This window comes from Canis aureus, chromosome 3 (assembly GCF_053574225.1).
Source record: "Canis aureus isolate CA01 chromosome 3, VMU_Caureus_v.1.0, whole genome shotgun sequence".
Taxonomy (NCBI): domain Eukaryota; kingdom Metazoa; phylum Chordata; class Mammalia; order Carnivora; family Canidae; genus Canis; species Canis aureus.
The window spans coordinates 6475765-6495209 of NC_135613.1; the positions used below are offsets into that span (position 1 = coordinate 6475765).

A 19445-nucleotide genomic window follows, 5' to 3' on the forward strand; every position below is an offset into this window, starting at 1 on the left:
TATGGATCATTTCAGGTTTATTTTTGTAAACAGTGTAAAATTAAGGTTGAGATTCATATTATGTGTATAGATATTCACTGTTTCCAGCACCATTTGTTGAAAAGACAAATTCCCACATGGAATTATTATGGCATCTTTGTAGAAAATCAACAACTATATATGTGTGGGTCTATTTCTGGGCTATTTTGTTCCATTGATCTGTCTACACCTATACCAATTCCACATTTTCTTGATTACTATATGAGAAGTATCAAAATCAAGTAATATAAATCCCTTAATTTTGACCTTTTCCAGAACAGTATTGACTATCCTGGTCCTTTTACATTTCCATGTAAATTTTAGAATCAATTTGTCAATTTCTACAGCAATGTCTGCTAGTATTTTGATGGGGGATGTTTTGAATCAAGAGATGAATTTGAGAAATGCCATTTAATAATACTGAGTCTTAGAATCAATGAGTATATATCTCCCATTAATTTAGGTTTTCATTATCTTAGCAACATTTCCTAGATTTCAGCATACAGACATCGCACAAATTTCATTAAATATATCCATATGTAGTTTTTTTTTCATATGTAGTTTTTTATATGATTGTAAACAATAATTTAAGTTCCCAATTACTTGTTGCTACTATACAGAAATACAGTTGATTTCTGTATATGACCTTGTATCCTAAAACCTGCTAAAATCACTTATTCATTCCTGTAGCTTTATTGTAGATTCTTCAATCACATCATGTATTAATAAATACTGTATTTTCTTCTTCCTTTTCAAATTCTATGCCTTTTATCTTCTTGACTTCTTTCACTGACTTGAACAACACTCAGGAAGATGTTAAAGCAGTGAGAGTGGACATTCTTGTTTTTTAACAATCTTGGAGTTGGGGAGGGGCACATGAAGTTTTTTACCATTAAATATGTTAGCTGTAATGTTTTGTACAGGCCCTTTATCACACTGAGAAGTTCTATCTATTCCTAGTTTACCAAAAGCTTTTGTCACAAATATATGTTGAACTATGTGAAAAGCTTTCCTTGCATCTTTTTTGATTATTGTATAGCTTTTCTTTTCTGTCATAGCCTGAGAATAAGGTAAATTTTCCAATGTTCAACCAATCTTGCATTTGTAAGATAAATGTCACTTGGTCCTAATATATATTATCCTTTCTGTATATTGCTGGACTTGGTTTGTTAATATTTTTAAATTTTTAATTATATATTTTTTTGAAATTTTGTTAAGTAAACTCTGCATCCACTAATGACTCCAAGATCAAGAGCCACATGCTCTACTGATTGAGCAAGCCAGGTGTCCCTGATTTGTTAGTGTTTTGTTAAGATGTTTGTACCTGTGTTCATAAAAGATACTGACTCCGCTTTCTTGTAAGGTCTTTTTCAAGTTTTAGTGAGGGAATAATGCTGACCTTCTAAATGTGTTGGCAAAGGGGTGCCTGGCTGGCTTAGTCATTAGAGCATACAACTCTTAATCTTGAAGTTGTGAGTTTGAGCCCCACATTGGGTGTAGAGAGTATTCAAGTAAAATAAAATAAAAATATTAAAATGTGCTGGGCAGTGTTTCATCCAAGTGTTCCAAGTTTCCAAGTGTTTCCTGGAAAGTTATGTAGAATTTATTTTCTTTAAATGTTTGGCATAATTCACTAGTAAACCCATCAGGGCCCAGAAATTCCTGTTTCAAGTTTTAAACTACAAATTCAATTTCTTTAATCCAAATAATAATATTCAGATTATCTATTTCTTCTGAGAGATCTTTGGTGGTTGGTGTCTTTCAAAGAATCTATCCAATTCATGCAAGTTCTCAAATTCAGTGGCATAGCTGTTTCTATTATTCCTTTATTATCCTCTTAATATCTGTTAAGATCTAGAGTGATGTCACCTCTTATTCCTGATATTAGTAATTTGGGGCCTCTCTTTTTATTTTGTAGCTAGTCTGGCTAGAGGATCCATTTCTTTTTATTTCCTTTTTGTTCTTTTTAAGATTATATTTATTTATTTAAGAGAGAGCAGAGAAAGAGAGAGAGTACAAGTGGGGAGGGGGTGGGCAGAGGGAGAGGGAGAAGCAGACTCCCCAGTGAGCATGGAGCCCACATGGGCCTCAATCCCAGGACCCTGGGATCACGATCTGAGCCGAAGGCAGACACCTAACTGACTGAGCCACCCAGGTGTCCCTAAAGAATCCATCTCATTGATTTTTTTAAAGGCCTACCTTCTTGTTTCATTGACTTTTTTACCCTATTCTGTTATTTTCTATTGCACTGGTTTCTGATCTCTATTTTTTTACTCTGAGTTTAACTTATTTTCTAGTTTCTTACATGGAAACTAATATAACTGATTTGAGATCTTTCTTCTTTCCTTCTACAAACTATGGTGCTATAAATTTCCCTCCAAACACTGCTTTTGCAGCAATCCAGTTTTTATTTAATTATTCATTAATTATTTATTTTTAGCAAACCAATTTTTTGAAAAGATTTTATTTATTTATTCGTAAAAGACACACACACACAGAGAGGCAGAGACAAAGGCAGAGGGAGAAGCAGGCTCCATGCAGGGAGCCCAACGTGGGACTCGATCCTGGGTCTCCAGGATCATGCCGTGGGCTGAAGGCGGTGCTAAACTGTTGAGCCACCAGGGTTGCCCAGCAAACGAATTTTTAAATGTGCTTTCATTATCATTCAGTTAAAAACACTTCTAATTTCTTTATGATTTATTCCTTTACTCATTGATTTTTGGGGTTTTTTTTTTAGGTCTTTTTTTTTTTCCTTAAAGATTTTATTTATTTATTCATGAGAGACACCGAGAGAGAGAAGGAGAGGCAGAGACACAGGCAGAGGAAGAAGCAGGCTCCATGCAGGGAGCCCGACATGGGACCTGATCCTGGGTCTCCAGGATCATGCCCTGGGCTGAAGGCAGATGCCGAACCGCTGAGCCACCCAAGCTGCCCTTTAGGTCTTTTTTTTTAGCACTGAGTTAATTTTCAGATTTTGGGACTTTTCTAGATGTTTCATTTTTATTCATTTCTAATTTAATTCTATGTGATCAGAGAATTAAAATTAAATTAAATTAAAACTCTGTGGGCTTTAGATTTCCTATCTAGTTGTTCTGTTTTGTAAAGGTATCTGGAGAGATTCAAAACTATGCTGCTACCTCCATCTTCCCACTTGTCTTCCTAACCATATCTACTTTCAAGATTTTCCTATCTGTAATAGTCTAAATGCAACCAAAATGACCCAACTTAGTATACTAAATTATTCCTTTAATTCAATTAATTTAATAATTAATTCAATAAGTTTTTGTTATGCTTTGAACTATGTTTCTTCAAGCAAAACCAAAGAATAATGAATACTTACTGTTATTTGCAAGAGTCAGTCCAATAAATGAACAAATAGGGCGAATTACCTCAGGTTTGATGCAATTTATTAGCCAGTCATTAGCATGCGGAAAAAGTGAACAGCAAAGCATTTGATTTTCATCTGAAAGAAGACAAAGTCAATTGTGTTTTAACATATTTGGAAAATATCAATTTATTTTTATTTTTTATATTTAAATATTTGAGATAATTACCATTTTGAGGATTGTTAACACAGACACACAAAGTACTACACACTGAAGACCATAACTGATAGCTCTGGAATGTATTTTTATCCGACAAATCCAACTCATATTTTGAAAGAACTGTCCTATTTGGTTAAAAAAAAGGCAGCAAATTAATACAAATGTGTTTAAATCTTAAGCAATAAATAATGACAAAAAATTTGTTTTCTTACCTGAACAACTGTGTAAGAACTGTAATACAACCAGTTTCTCTTACAAGTGTTTGTCCACTCCCTTAAAAAAAGACATGTAATGCACCAATATGGCTTTTGTTATAAATAATTTTGCAGAAGTGAAAAACATTTAAGTAGTACTTTTAATAAGCAACTTATAATCACTTTAAAGTATTACAAACACAGATTTACAATAGAGAAATATTTGTAATCACGACTATACATTGTCAATGCTCAGAGAATGACAGCATTCAAATTTCCTACAAAAATGAAAGAAATTTTAGCCAAGAGCTACATGGAATTTAAGGCCATTGTTGGCTGATACAGTAAACAGCAACTAAATGGCTAATTCTGTGGAAAACAACCAAACTAATCATCAAATCCCTCTTTGCTTTCAAAGCTGTTCCTTTACAATGCTATTTAATATTTAAATAGCCAAATCACTTTACCTATTTCTTATAATAAATATTAAACAAATATATGCTATTCTCTTTTCTTTAAAGCTAGTAGTTCTCAGAAGTTAGTAAGATATAGGGGCTTCTGGGTGGCTCAGTCGGTTAAGTGTCCGACTCTTGATCTCAGGGTTTTGAGTTCAAACCCTAAGTTGGGCTCCAGGCTGGGTGTGGAGCCTACTTAAAAAAAAAAAAAAAAAAGACACTGATTTATAAAGACTAGAATAAAAGGGAGAATGGCTATTTCAATGTATTATTTTTAAAATGTTTCTACAACATAAAAGAATGTACTTACTATTATTTGAAACTAGAACCAAAATAACATAGACAGTCATTCTTTTCAAATTTGTGTTTGAATCATTATTAGTTAAGAACGAAGTTAAGTCTTCAAACAATTCTGAAGTGCACAAAGTCTGCTGACAGTAAACTGAAAAATAAAAATTTCAATTTCTATGCATTAGCACAAGTTTTAAAAAATGCTGAACAAAATATAAAGTTGCCAAAGAGAGATACCTGGGTAGCTCAGTGGTTGGGCATCTATCTGCCTGGTCTCGGGGCGTGATCCTGGGGTCCCAGGATCAAGTCCTGCATAGGGCTCCCTGCATGGAGCCTGCTTCTCCCTCTGCCTATATCAATGCCTCTCTCTCTGTGCATCTCTCATGAATAAATAAATAAAATCTTTATTTTATGTAAGTATAAATTTTAAATATATATTTATATATTATATATAAATATAATTTTATATAAATATAAAAATTTAAAAAATAAAGTTGCCAAACAGTTCTCAACAAGATCTCAATTTTTTAAAAATTTTTATTTATTTATGATAGTCACAGAGAGAGAGAGAGAGAGGCAGAGACACAGGCAGAGGGAGAAGCAGGCTCCATGCACCGGGAGCCCGATGTGGGATTCGATCCCGGGTCTCCAGGATCGCGCCCTGGGCCAAAGGCAGGCGCTAAACCGCTGCGCCGCCCAGGGATCCCCCAAGATCTCAATTTTTTTTAAAGATATTATTTATTTATCTGACAGAGACAGAGAGAATACAAGCAGGGGGAAAGGCAGGCAGAAGGAGAGAGAGAAGCAGACTTCCTGCTGAGCAGCGAGCTCAAGGCAGGGCTTGATCCCAGGGCCCTGAGTTCGTTACCTGAGTCAAAGGCAGATGCTTAGCCAACCAAGGTACCCAGATGTCCTAATCAGATCTCATTTCATTGACATTTATTAGTCATGCAACAAAATTTCTGACAAATTGATATGTGCTTACTCAATTAACAGACCAAAAAAGCAGTACCTTAATCAGAAATACTTAACTGAGGCTCTAAAATATGTACACAATCTCCTAGAATTTCTAATAAAAACTTAACAAAAAAATCAAATAGGAAAAAAAATTTAAGAGGAGTAAGTAAAACACAGCAAAAGAAAAATTTTAGAAAATTCAGTAACCTGCTTTAGAAAATAGACAAATGGGATCCCTGGGTGGCTCGGCGGTTTGGCGCCTGCCTTTGGCCCAGGGTGTGATCCTGGAGTCCTGGGATCGGGTCCTGAGTCGGGCTCCCAGCATGGAGCCTGCTTCTCCCTCTGCTTATGTCTCTGCCTCTCTCTCTATGTCTATCATGAATAAATAAATAAAATCTTAAAAAAAAAAAGAAAATAGACAAATGATGCTTGTGCTATTTTTAAGAACTTTCTAGAAATTGGGCAGCCTGGTTGGCTCAGCGGTTTAGCACCGCCTTCAGCTGAGGGCCTGATCCTGAAGACCCGGGATCAAGTCCCATGTAAGATTCCCTGCATGGAGCCTGCTTCTCTCTCTCTGCTTGTGTCTCTGCCTCTCTCTCTCTCTCTCTCTCTCTCTGTCACTCATGAATAGATAAAATCTTTAAAGAAAAAAAAAAGAACTTTCTAGAAATTAAAATATCTTTCCAAAAAGCCAAAATGATACCTTACAGTAGAGTTTTGTGTGTGTGTGTGTGTGTGTGATATAATAATACAATAAACAGAGTTTTTAAAAAATCATTTGAGAGCACCTGACTGGCTCAGTCAGAAGAGCATGCAACTCTTGATTTGAGGTCGTGAGTTTGAGCCCTACACAGGGTGCAGAGATTACTAAAAACAAAACAAAACAAACCTTAAAAAAATAAATAAAATATTTTAAAAAATGATTTGAACACAGAGATATAATTAGTATTTTATCAATTATTTAGAACCACCTATTAGACTTTCTCTCAAAGGCAAGAACAGTGTCTCATTTATCCCAATGACTAGCACACAGCTTGGTTCCTACCAACTGATGAAAAAATATTTACAGATGAAAATTTTAGGGGCACTTGGGTGGCTCAATCGGCTAAGCATCCAACTCTTGATCTCAGCTCAGGTCTTGATCTCAGAGTCATGAGTTCAAGTGTTGCATTAAAAAAATTTAAGAATAGAAAGTTGTTTGACAAACCAATACTTTTGATTCAACTTCATTTTGGGTATACTATAAAAATACGTTACATAAATTTCCATACCTAGAGTATATTTATCCACATACAAGATGTTGTAGTTATCTTTGTCTTTTGTTTCAAATATGGAGATATATGGAGAATGAACTTAATAGAAAAACCAGAGGTAGACCCACTACATAGGCAAATTCATGAAACATTAATAACATCTAAATCAATGTGAAAAAGATCTTTTTAATGTGTTAGAATAGCTGGACTGCCACATAAAAAAGATAAAAGATTAAACTGGAGCATTCATCATGCCATAACCCAGGATAATTAAAAAGGAAAATATGAAAGTAAAAATAAAACTATACTAGTACCAAAAGTACACATGGCTGGATTCCCCTAGGACCTTAGAGTATGGAAAACTTTCCTATGACTCAAAATCCAGAAGCAAAAAGGGGAAAGAATGACTAATTCTATTTTTGTAAAAAAATAAAAGACTTCTGCATGACAAAAAAAAAAAGCTAAGCACAGTGAGAGAGTGAAAAAAAAAAAGTCTCCAACTAATGGCAAGAAAAATTGTGAAGGATTTTGAAATGAACAAAAATGAGTACTGAATGTCCAATCTAGCACACCCTTGTAGATTATCTAAGTCTTTCACTGTCTTTGGGCTATTTTACATCTCTGTAATTTGTAGAAAACTGATAGTAATCCAAGTCATTCATTTTTTAAAAGAGATTTATTTATTTTGAGAGAGAGAGCACAAGCGTACACATGAGCAGGAGGGCAGAAGGAGAGGGAGAAAGAATCTCACGTGGAGCACCACGCAGGGCTTGATCTCACAACCCTGGGATCATAACTTGAGCTAAAATCAAAAGTCAGATGCTTAATCAACTGCACCACCCAGGTGCCCCAGGTTATTGACTGCAGAAAGGGAAAACATTTTGGTCAGTCAAATGCAACTGACTGTTGCCCTATGGATATTGACCAGTTTGTGCCTACTTACAAATCTATTTCAGTATTCCCAAATGCCTATGTTGTTTTTTTGTCATTGCTTTTGAAACAGTTGTCATATTTTACTGGTTCCTTCATTAGTTAATACATGAAATAAAATATTTAGCATGCATGAATTTAGATAGATAGATAGATAAATAAATAAGTAAATAAATGAAATAAAATAAAATACCTGGATAAAACTATCCAGACACGTAAAAAAGGAATTTAATTCTAAAATTACTTTTTAGTAGTTTGTTGAAATATAACACAATGCTTGAAGGATAACGAAAAAAAGTTTTCATGTTTTACCACTTTGTTCTGCAACAGCTCCTAATGTATATAAGGCTGCTTCTTTTACCATGCTATGTTCACTTGACTTTGCAAGGTTTTTTATAAACATCAAACCACCAATTTCCCGAAAATAAACACCTGCATTACCTATAGGGTGCAAGACAAAACATAAATCATATTATAATTCTTTTAAGGAGAAAATAAATCACATGAACATAGCAACATAGCATGTAGAGTAACTGAGTTGAAGAGAAAGAACCATGAATATTTCACATATCAAAATACTAAAGAACTAGAATAACAGATAAAAATACACTATCATGTCTTACTGTTTTGTTGACAAATTGAATGAATAGTGACCAAAGCTTCCTTTTGTGAGAAAGGGTTGTCCATTTGATACTTCAGGCACTCCAATAGTAAGTTCAGGTCAGTCTTCATTTCTAAAGAACAAAAATTTCATTTTTTAAAAAACCAGATGTTTCCTTTAAAAAATTAACCATTTAAAGTTCACTTTTTAGATATATATCTTTATGTTTGTTTTTAAAATAAGTATATATTCCTTTTATAATCAAACAGTAAAGATACATAAAAGAAAGATGTTCCTTAAATAACTTGAAATACTTACAATTATTTGGTTTTTCCTTTGCATGAAATATAAGAATACAAAACTCAAATAAAACTACATTGGTTTAAACATCTGTCATTTAGAAATTAACTGAAAAAAAATGAAAATGTAATATATTGGAACTTGTGGGATGCTACCAAAACAGTATTTGAGAGGAAATTTGCAATGCTAAATGCTTATATTATAAAAGAAGAAAGGTCTTGTGACACCTGGGTGGCTCAGTCAGTTAAATGTCTGCCTTTGGCTCAGGCCATGATCCCAGGGTCCTGGGATTGAGCCCCATGTTGGGCTCCCTACTCAGTGGGGAGCCTGCTTCTCCCCTTCCGTCTGCCACTACCTGTGCTCGTGCTCTATCTCTGTCAAATAAATACAATCCTTTTTTTTTTTTTTTTTTTTTAAGAAAAGTCTCAATGACCTCAGCTTCCATCTTAAGAAACTATAAAAACAGTAAGTTAGGGGATCCCTGGGTGGCTCAGTGGTTTAGCGCCTGCCTTTGGCCCAGGGCACGGTCCTGGGGTCCCAGGATCGAGTCCCGCGTCGGGCTCCCGGCATGGAGCCTGCTCCTCCCTCCTCCTGTGTCTCTGCCTCTCTCTCTCTCTCATGAATAAATAAATAAATAAAAATTTAAAAAATAAAATAAAAAAATAAACTAAATAACAGTAAGTTAAACTAAAAGTAGAAGAATGGAAATAAAGATCAAAGCCAAAAATCAGTGAGATTAAAGCAGAAAAACAAGAGAACTGTTTCTTTGAGAAGATCAATAAAACTGATAAATCTCTAGACAAACTGATGAGGAAATAGGAGCACAGACACCAATTACCAATAACAGAATGAGAGAAATGGCATCATCATAGATTCTATTTATATTCAAAAGATAGTTATATACAACTTATCTGCAGATTCAATGACTTAGGTGAAATGGACAAACTGCTTAAAAGACACAAATTAGGGACGCCTGGATGTCTCAGTCTGTAAAGCATGCAACTCTTGATCTTGGGGTTTTAAGTTCAAGCTCCACGTTTGGTGTTGAAATTACTTAAATAAAATCATTAAGAAAGACATAAATTATGGAAACTCACCTAAGAAGAAACAAATCATCTAAATAGTACTATACTTATGAAAAAACCTAAAATCATATTTTAAAAACCTTTTGTAGGGGTGCCTGGGTGGTTCAGTTAAGCATCTGCCTCCGGTTCAGATCATGATCTCAGGGTCCTGGGATGGAGCCCCACGTCCGGCTCCCTGCTCAGGAGGGAGTCTGTTTCTCCCTCTCCCTCTGCCCCTCCCCTCACTTGTGCTAGCTCGCTCTCTCTCAAGTAAAATCCTTAAAAAAACAAAACAAAACAAAATCTTTTGTAAAGAAAACTCCAGGTTCAGATGGCTGCATCTGTAAACTCTTTCAAACATTTAAGGAAGAGGGGATCCCTGGGTGGCTCAGCGGTTTAGCACCTACCTTCGGCCCAGGGCGTGATCCTGGGGTCCCGGGATAGAGCCCCGCATCAAGCCCCACATCGGGCTCCCTGCAGGAAGCCTGCTTCTCCCTCTGCCTGTGTCTCTGCTTCTCTCTCTCAGTCTGTGTCTCTCATGAATAAATAAATAACATCTTAAAAAAAAATTAAGGAAAACTACTACCAATTATACACAAACTTTTCCAAAAGTTTACGGAAAAGGAATACTTCCCAACTTATTCTATGAGGTCAGCATTACCCTAATACGAAAACCAAAGCCATTAGAAAGAGACAAAAGACAACTTAAGACCAATATCCCTCATGAATATTCATGTAAAGAGTCTAAACAATTTTAGCAAACTGAATCTAAAAACATATTAAAATAATAATACATCATGACCAAGTGGGTTTATCCTAAGATTCAGGGTTGACTAAAGATACGAAAAATCAATTCGTGTAATATGACAAACATGTAAAATCATATAGTCAACTCAATTGATGCAGAAAAAGCATTTGATAAAATTCAACATTCATTTCTGATAAAAAGAAATTCAGCAAACTTGGAAGAAAAGAAAATCTCCTCAATCTAAAAATGTATATCTATAAAAAAGAAGAAAAGCCCTATAGTAAACATAATACTTAAGAGAAAAAGACTGAATTATTTTTCCCTGAGATCAGGAACAAGACAGAAATGTTTAACATTGTACTGGGAGTCTAGCCAATGTCATTCTGTTTAACATTCTATTTAATATCTTACTAGAGAGTTAGCCAGTGCCATGAAGTGAGAAAAAGAAATAAAAGGCATTCAAATTAGGAAGGAAGTAGTAAAACTATCTGCCTTCCTGTACAACATGACCTTCTATATAGATCATCTGACGGAATCTACAAAAGAGCTACTAGCACAACTGAGTATAGTAAGATTTCAGTACTTCCATTTTCCTATAAAATTCTTCACTATCGGGACGCCTGGGTGGCTCAGTGGTTGAGCGTCTGCCTTTTGGCTCAGGGAGTGATCCTGGTATCCAGGATCGGGTCCCACATCTGGCTCCTTGCAGGGAGCCTGCTTCTTCCTCTGCCTGTGTCTCTGCCTCTCTCTGTGTCTGTCATGAATAAATAAATATATAAAATCTTTTAAAAAAAATTTCACTATAGCCTTTAAACAATTTCTTCTCTTGGTTTTAACGATTTAAATTAAATTGTATGTATATTTTGACATAATGCTTGAATTAACACTTAAAGTTCTCAAAAATATAGGATGAAGAGAAAAGGTAAAAATACAGAGGAACACACTAAAAGAAACTTGTATCTATTGTCAATATTTAGTCTTCCTCTTAAAAGAAATTCAACTGACAATTTGGTTCAAGAAAATTATTCATGATTCAATTTGTTAGAAAAACCACAGTACAAAGGTTATCACTAAGTAGTCTTGGAGCAACAACAAACATTTATTGATCATATTCTACATTAACAGAGACTGTAAGAAGGTTAGTTTGGCTGTATGGATAGCAATAAACCACTCATCATCAACAATATGCCACAAGAGGATTTTTTTTTTTTTAAAGATTTTACAGGCATCCCAACACAAGAGGATTTTTGATGGGGCAGGGTGATTTTCAATTCTAGGCACAAAGGCAGAAAACAAGAAACTTCTTCGTGTATTCCTCTATTCCTCGCTGTACTCCCCTCTTCTACTTTGATGTTTTCTATTATAATCCCTCCCTTCCCAAAGCACCTAATGACATTTGCAACTCCGTTTTATCTTCTCCAGCCTATGCAACCTAGTTTCTTCAATACTTCCTGAAGAAAATAAAAACTCAAGTATATACAATACAAAAGTACAAGTTATAAAAGAAAACTGGAGAAATTTGACTTAAAATTTTAATTTTTGGAGCTTCAAAAGATATCAAGAATGTGAAAAGACAACTGACAGAAGGGAAGAATACATCTACAAATCAGGTATCTGATCAAGGGCTTGTGTTCAGAACATAAAAGGACTTTTTTTCATATAGAGAACTCTTAAAACTCAATAACAAAAAGATAACCAAATTAAGAAGTATAGACATTTCTCCAAAGAAGATCTACAAAATGTCAATTAGTATACAAAAAGATGCTCAATATCATCATTAGTCATTAAGAAAATACAAAACAAAACCCCAATTAGATACCACTTCACATACCACTAGGATGACAATAGTAAAAAGGCAGATTATGACAAGTGTTGACCAAGGATCTGAAGTAACTGGAGCACTTATACATTGCTGTAGGAATGTAAAATGGTACAGTCACTTTGGCAAAAAAGTGTAGCAGTTCCTTAAAAGGTCAAATATAAATTTATCATAGACTCAGCAATTCTACTACTAGATATATACTCAAGAGAAATGAAAACATGTCACACAAAAACTTGTACATGAATGTTCACAACATTAGTCATAACTTCCAAACAGTGAAAACCCAAATTTCCATCACCTCTTGAATGGATAAACAAAATATGATATATCCATTCAATGGAATATTATTTGGCAACAAACAGGAATGAAGATACTGAAACTACCTGAATAATCCTTGAAAATATTGTACTAAGTGAAAGAAGACAGCCACAAAAGCCCACATATTGTATGATTCAATTTATATGTCCAGAATAGGCAAGTCTAGAGATAAAAAATAGATTTGTGGTTGCCTACAGTTGGGATGTGACCAATAAGGGGTACAGGGTTTCTTTGGGGGTGATAAAAAAAATGCCCTAAAATTGATTGTAATGATGATACAACACTGTGAATATATTAAAAACAACTGAATTGTGTCTTTTAAATGGGCAAATTGTGTGTGATGTCAATTATATTTTTAAAAAAGCTATTCTATATACAAAAATCAAATTACTTGTATGCTTTGCAGTTGTCTGAATGACCAAAGTAACCCCAATCTCAGTTCTTTTGGGTAACTAATATGGACACTGGGAAAGAGAAAGTCCCCCTTCTCTTTTTTAAGATTTTATTTATTTATTCATGAGAGACACAGAGAGAGAGGCAGAGACACAGGCAGAGGAGAAGCAGGCTCCCCACAGGGAGCCCAATGTGGGACTCGATCCCAGGACCCTGGGATCATAACCTGATCCGAAGGCAGACCTCAACCACTGAGTCACCCAGGTATCCCTGAGACAGTTTCTCTTTTCTAAATCTCAAACTGTATGTAAATTTGGCTACTCACTTTCAAGGCCAAACTTTGGGCCTCTGTCATTAGTCAGAACAGGTCTACCAGTAATATTCTCAAACCTATTTTTTCACTTTTGGAATATTATCCGTAATTCTTTCAACTGTCTTACTTCCTTATTAATTTTTTTAAAAGATTTTATTTATTTATTCATGAGAGACACAAAGAGAGAGAGGCAGAGACACAGGCAGAGGGTGAAGCAGGCTCCATGCAGGAAGCCCGATGTGGGACTCGATCCTGGGACTCCAGGATCACATGCCCTGAGCAGAAGGCAGACGCCCAATCGCTAAGCCACCCAGGTGTCCCTTTTATATTTATTCCTTGACCCCTAAGATCTTTAATGCCTTTACTCCTGTCCACTGAGGCTTCTAGTTTCATTTCCTTCCCTATTCATCCTAGATCCCATGATTCATCACCTCAACCATTATTTGCTAAGATTCCTTTGACTACTTGTTCTTCTAGTAAAGATGTCCTATAATCCTAACCATGACTCAAAAACACATTCCTTTCTCTGCTTTTTCAGCCCAAATGTGGGCATTGCTAAAGGGAAAAAATTAATTATGCCATTACAAATATTTGGTATGCATTCCAAGTTATAATCCCTAACTCTACTCAGCAATCCCATCCATGGTCAGCTCTCTTCCGCTTCCTTCCTCTTCCGCTTCCTCTGCCATTTTCAACAGCTATTTCAAATCTTCAGCCTTTTTTTTTTTTTTTTTTTTTTATTTATGATAGTCACAGAGAGAGAGAGAGAGAGAGAGGCAGAGACACAGGCAGAGGGAGAAGCAGGCTCCATGCACCGGGAGCCCGATGTGGGATTCGATCCCGGGTCTCCAGGATCGCGCCCTGGGCCAAAGGCAGGCACCAAACCGCTGCGCCACCCAGGGATCCCAAATCTTCAGCCTTTTTTAAACCTCCAACCCCATCCTGCATCTCTCTCTTCCATTTTGTTTTAATTGAGTTTCCCCAGAAGCAGACCAGGAGACAAGGATTTGAACATTAAGTACTTTTTTGAGAAAAAGAGGACAGGAAGGTGGACAGAAGCAAGTTATTATTAAGGATAACTGGAGCTTCACTCCACAAGGAAACTCTGGGAGCCAAGGTGGAACCATGTGTCTCAGAGTCATCCCCACCAAAAGGTGAAGAGTATTTATTCATCAATCCCAAACACTCATTTGTTTAGGGCTGCTCTCAGGGAAAGGGTCATTAATTATCTGGCATTCTCTGGATTGCCTTGCTCTCTGGGCAAAAGCATATTACAAATGCCAAGATAAATCCTCAAAAAGACACAGATTTTAGGCCTGAGAGAACTCCCCACTTTGCACAACACAGAATTCCTACAAAATATTTACATCCATGCTCATTCTTTTTTTTTTTTTTTTAAGATTTTATTTATTCATGACAGACACACAGAGAGGCAGAGACACAGAGGGAGAAGCAGGCTCCCCGCAAGGAGCCCGATGTGGGACTCTATCCTGGATCCTGGGATCACGCCCTGAGCCAAAGGCAGACACTCAACCGCTAAGCCACCCAGGCGTCCTGCCACACTCATTCTTATCTCTTCCTCCACAATATTAGACCAGGTATCTAGTGCCCTACCTGTTTGTTCATGGTTAATCCATTCACCTATGTTCTGGGACCTTCTATAGTAACTACAACTAGTATACTTTGGTAGTTTTTTTTTTTTTTCCTCTCCAGAATGATTTCCTTTCTTTTTGTGGTTTCTTTGGAGAACTCTTCCTCACCACTCTTGAGTTTCCTAGTGGTATGAACTGATATATTTCCTTTCTTGCTTGAATTAGTTTGAGTTGATTTCTCTCACATACAACTCAAATGGCACATGACTTCTTAAAAATCTATTCATTTAACAAATGTTTATTGCCTGTCTACTATGCATCCACTCTACCAGATGTGGATTCTGATTTCAAGGAACTCAAAATCTGGTGATGGAGAAAAACAGAGAAAGATGTGGGTAATTCCCATAGTGTAATAAATGGTCTTATAGGGGCATCTACAATTATCCCCTCTCCAGGTTCCCCAACCTCCCCCTCTCCAGAATCTCCATTCCCTCTTCATATATTCTCTTGTCTCTACTCCCCTTACAAGGTTCCCTTAACATTACAGTCTCCCGCTACCTATTGTCATATATCTTCAGTCAAGATTTTTTTTTAAAGATTTTTTTTATTATAATTCATGAGAGACAGAGAGAAGACAGGCAGAGACATAGGCAGAAGAAGCAGGCTGCCTGATGTGGGACTTGATCACAGGACCCCAGGATCATGACCTGAGCCGAGGGCAGACACAACCCACTGAGTCACCCAGGTGCTACTTCAGTCAAGCTTTTAAGAAGAGAAAGGTATTTATACTATCTCCAGATTCTTATTTCCTACCCAAACTTCAATATACTGCAATCTGGCTGAAATGTATTCAATTTACTCTTAATAAAACAAATGATCTCCTAAATACAAAATCTGGTGGATAATTCAGTCGTCATCTGTGGATATTTGACACCAGTGAGCTCAAGCAATCTTTCTTCTAAAATATTCTCCTAAGTCTGATTTCCAAAATTCCACATTCCTGACTCTCCTTTCATCTTTCTGAAATGTTTTTTTCTGTCATTTTTTTGAAAGCCCTCTTCCTCAGCCAAATCCTTACATGATGGTGTGCATTAAGGAACACCATTTTCCATTCTTTTTTTTTTTTTAATACTTCCTCTGTAGTCAATCTCCTCCATGCCCATAGACATAATTTCCATCTTTCTAAGGACGACTCTGAAACCTGTACCTCTATTTGGTGGTGGTTCTCTCAGGTTCCCACTGTTCTTTACATATCTCTATTAAACCAGCTACCATATGGTATTCTAATTATCAGCCTACCTTTACCTATTAGGTCAGTAATCTGAAGTCAGTGAGACAGGCAGGGTAGATGCACAATAAATATGTATGTAAACTGCTGAATATTTTTTTCATTTCCTGGATCTTGTCAGATAATTTGCAGTATATCCCACAAATAGATATAAAATTAATTTGATATATAATCCATTAATTTCTCACCTTGTATCTTCTTTGTGTCCTCACTTGCCATTCTCATCTGTATTTTCCTTACTTCATCTATAAGATAAAGGTATTTTCTCAATTTAAATCAATGTTTGAGAATTACAGAATTATAAGTGTAAAGGAGTAGGGAAAAATAGTTTTCCTGAAGCCAGAAAAGCAGGGAGTAAACCTACAACTTCCTAAATATGTGATACAAGTTGTGCTTAACTTCTCTGAGGCTCAGTTTCCTTGTCTACAAAATAGGAAATCCCTTTTTTTTTTTAAGATTTTATTTATTTACTCATAGAGACAGAGAGAGAGGCAGAGACACAGGCAGAGGGAGAAGCAGGCTCCATGCAGAGAGCCCGACGTAGGACTCGATCCAGGGTCTCCAGGATCACGCCCTGGGCTGCAGGTGGTGCTAAACCGCTGTGCCACCTGGGCTACCCCAGAAATTCCTAATTTATAAAGTTGTTACAAGAATTAAATTTGAAGATATACATACATGCATGTGGCATTTGCATAAGTACTACAGGCATTCGACAGATTTTATTAAATAAATATAAAAATGGTTGGTTAACTGAATCTAACTGATCCTCTCTGGTTCTGCTTCCTCATTTTCTCTTCTGGTTCTGCTTCCTTATTTTCTTTCCTGTATTTTCATCCCATCATCTCTGACTGGTCATCCCTCCATGAATCAGAAATTTAAAACACACACATACCCTTAAGAACTCAATTTCTCCACACAAGCTAAACTTAATATTAAAAATTTATTTTTCTAACAACCCATGTTTTTCTCAACGTAGTATTCTACTATTAAACTCTTTGTTTATCTATCACTTGTTAGAAGAATTTTTAAAACAACCAGCAACTCTGATATGGCATCTTACATGCTAAATTATTTTTTTAGAAAAATCTAAGTCCAATTAACTTCTTAAAGCAATACAATAGGACTCACAGAACTCCAGAATTCTCTTTTTTACTCCAACACTACATGGTTAATGGGAAATAGCTACTTACCCATTCTATTTTTTTCTCACTCTCAGAATGAAAATAAAATTCCCAAAAAATTAATAACAAATGTTAGAATCTTTTATAAAGTAAATTTAAATATATACCAGCTTTGCCATTTTTTTTTAACCTAGGTATTCCATTAAAATAGACTACGGTACCATATGTGGATTTTTGCTTTGTGAAGGAATTTAAGGACTATTTCCTTAGTTTTAATTAGTCAGAACTAATTATAAAGCCTTTAAATATAGTTTTATGTTTAAAAAGGAATATAACTTTAAAATCTAAATGTCTTGAAACTCATACTAATACTCTACCTTCTCTTCCCTTTGTCTTATACTGTTTCCTAATAAATGGTTACTTTGCACAATAAAATTAAATACAGTTTTCCAACTGCCTAGGAGCATTAATACAAGTCATCTTATTTACTAGCTAAGTGCTTGGAAACATCCACAGCTAAGGACAAGTCCTTATGTTCAAAGGGTTGGTAATTATAAAATATAGTCTATTTCCCAACACAAAAGTATCTTCAATAAAGCAGATAGTGTTTTCCGTAATCTGGTGAAGATGCAAGCTGTAGTGAACGAAATTTCAAAATGATCTGCTGTATTCTCACAGGGCTGGGGGAGGGGGAAGGGTTCCCAGGTAAGGGAAGAAACTATCCCACTTACAGGTTTAATTCAATCCACTCCTCAAAACTGTGCTGTTAGATGCAAAGTCAAGCAAGAAAACGGAAAAGTACGCTTTCCCTTGGCCTAGAAACTGTTAACATGAAAAGCTTTCGCAGCATCTCTCCGTGTAAGGCTGGCAGGCTGAAAAATCCCACACTAACCGTCATCACCGAGCGCCTGAGAGCGGATACTCAGCTGGGCCTCATACAGCGTGGAGTGGACCGAGGCCCTCTGGGAGGGGAAGCGAGGGAGAAAGGGCTGCGACGGTTTAAGCAGATGGAGAACTAACAGGTGCAGAGAACAAGCGAAGGCCCCCGGAGCGCGCCCCCACCGCGCCCACGTTCCCAGGCGGGGGACACGGAGCAGCCGTTCCGCACCAGGCCTCGGCAGCCCTCGGCAGCCCTCGGCAGGGGGCACGGTGGCGACGCCCGACCTCTCCAAGGAGGGAAGCCCCCCTGCACCCCGTGTTCCCAGGGGCGCTCACCCGGGCTGGGAGCCCTCTCCTGGGGGCACAGGTCCGCCCCAGGCCCCGTCGTCTCACACCGCGGCCCTCCCACGCCCGCCTGGGGCCGGGTGCTGGTCACAGGGCGAGGCCCGGCCCAGCGGCCGAGGGGCCTCCCCACGGGTTCCCACGCCGGAGGGCCTGGGGGTTCTCGGAAACTGCCGGCCTCCAGAAGCCTGACTAACCGGCTGCTGTGGGGGCGAGGGCGGCGCCGCCCAGGCCCGCTGCCGCCTCAGGAAGGCCGTTCCCGCCAGCTCCCGCCAGCTCCCGCCAGCTCCCGCCACCCCTCACGGCAGTGGGTGAAGATGGGCACCGGCGGGCTGACCTGGGCCTCCTGGACACGGTCGGGCGCCGGGGCAGGGCCTCTGCCCTCAAGTCGCACCGCGCCGGGTTCCCGCCCGTTCTCCCTCGCCGGCGGCCTACGGCGGCGCGGGCCTGGATTTCCCGCCCAATGGGTCGGGCCCACTTCCGTGGGCGGGACTTCCGTGGGCGGGGCTCCCGGACGCTGCCCACCCACGCCCGGCCCACGCAGTGTCCCTCGGCGGAGCACCGCTCCTCCACATTGCCGAGGCGGGTCCCGGTTATCAAGAGTGTGGATGGCGTATGTTGGCAAATTGAATTGAAATTAAAAAATATAATTCAATTAAAAATAAAAAAGGGTATGGATGCAGTATCTTTGAGTGGTAGAAAGTCTCAACGTGAATGGGAACTCTGATCTCACTACGCCCGTTTTCGGATTTTCTTTGCTCAGAGGGGCGCTCGCAGCAGGGAGTTAGGCGAGCGGGCTCAGGATAGAGGAGGCTCGGTCTGAGACGGTGGCTGCAGGGCTCAGCGCAGGTGAAGTGGCCATTGCACCGAGCCTGGCCCTCATTCCTCTCTCCCCAGCCTCCTGTCCTTGTTTAATGATATAACTATACGTTTGAAATATTGGTCTTTTCATATAGTGACGTTCCTCAAATGTCCCTTGCTAAAATCGATGCATGGCTTAAGTTCATTATTTAAGACTGTA

General features: G+C 37.8%; 1 protein-coding gene across 15 annotated transcripts in view; it reads right to left on the reverse strand.

Annotated features, from left to right (window-relative positions):
• The window catches only part of TERB1 (telomere repeat binding bouquet formation protein 1), a 49720-nt gene extending 30802 nt beyond the window's left edge, over positions 1-18918 (reverse strand). For 6 of the 15 annotated variants that reach the window (XR_013373714.1, XM_077886007.1, XM_077886055.1 and 3 more), the window contains exons 1-8: positions 17935-18256; positions 16271-16327; positions 8267-8377; positions 7956-8084; positions 4523-4654; positions 3776-3836; positions 3573-3688; positions 3359-3481 (exon numbers count right to left, since the gene is read on the reverse strand). Coding sequence is in view for 14 of the 15 variants with exons in the window: in XM_077886007.1 (XP_077742133.1) it covers positions 3359-3481; positions 3573-3688; positions 3776-3836; positions 4523-4654; positions 7956-8084; positions 8267-8377; positions 16271-16307 (709 nt within the window). In the remaining variant the exon portion in view is untranslated. Of the gene's footprint in view, positions 1-3358; positions 3482-3572; positions 3689-3775; positions 3837-4522; positions 4655-7955; positions 8085-8266; positions 8378-16270; positions 16328-17934; positions 18260-18418; positions 18563-18761 lie in introns of those variants that run through there. The other 9 variants (XM_077885984.1, XM_077886034.1, XM_077885996.1 and 6 more) reach the window with 8 other exon arrangements.
• Positions 18919-19445: the final 527 nt, after the last annotated feature.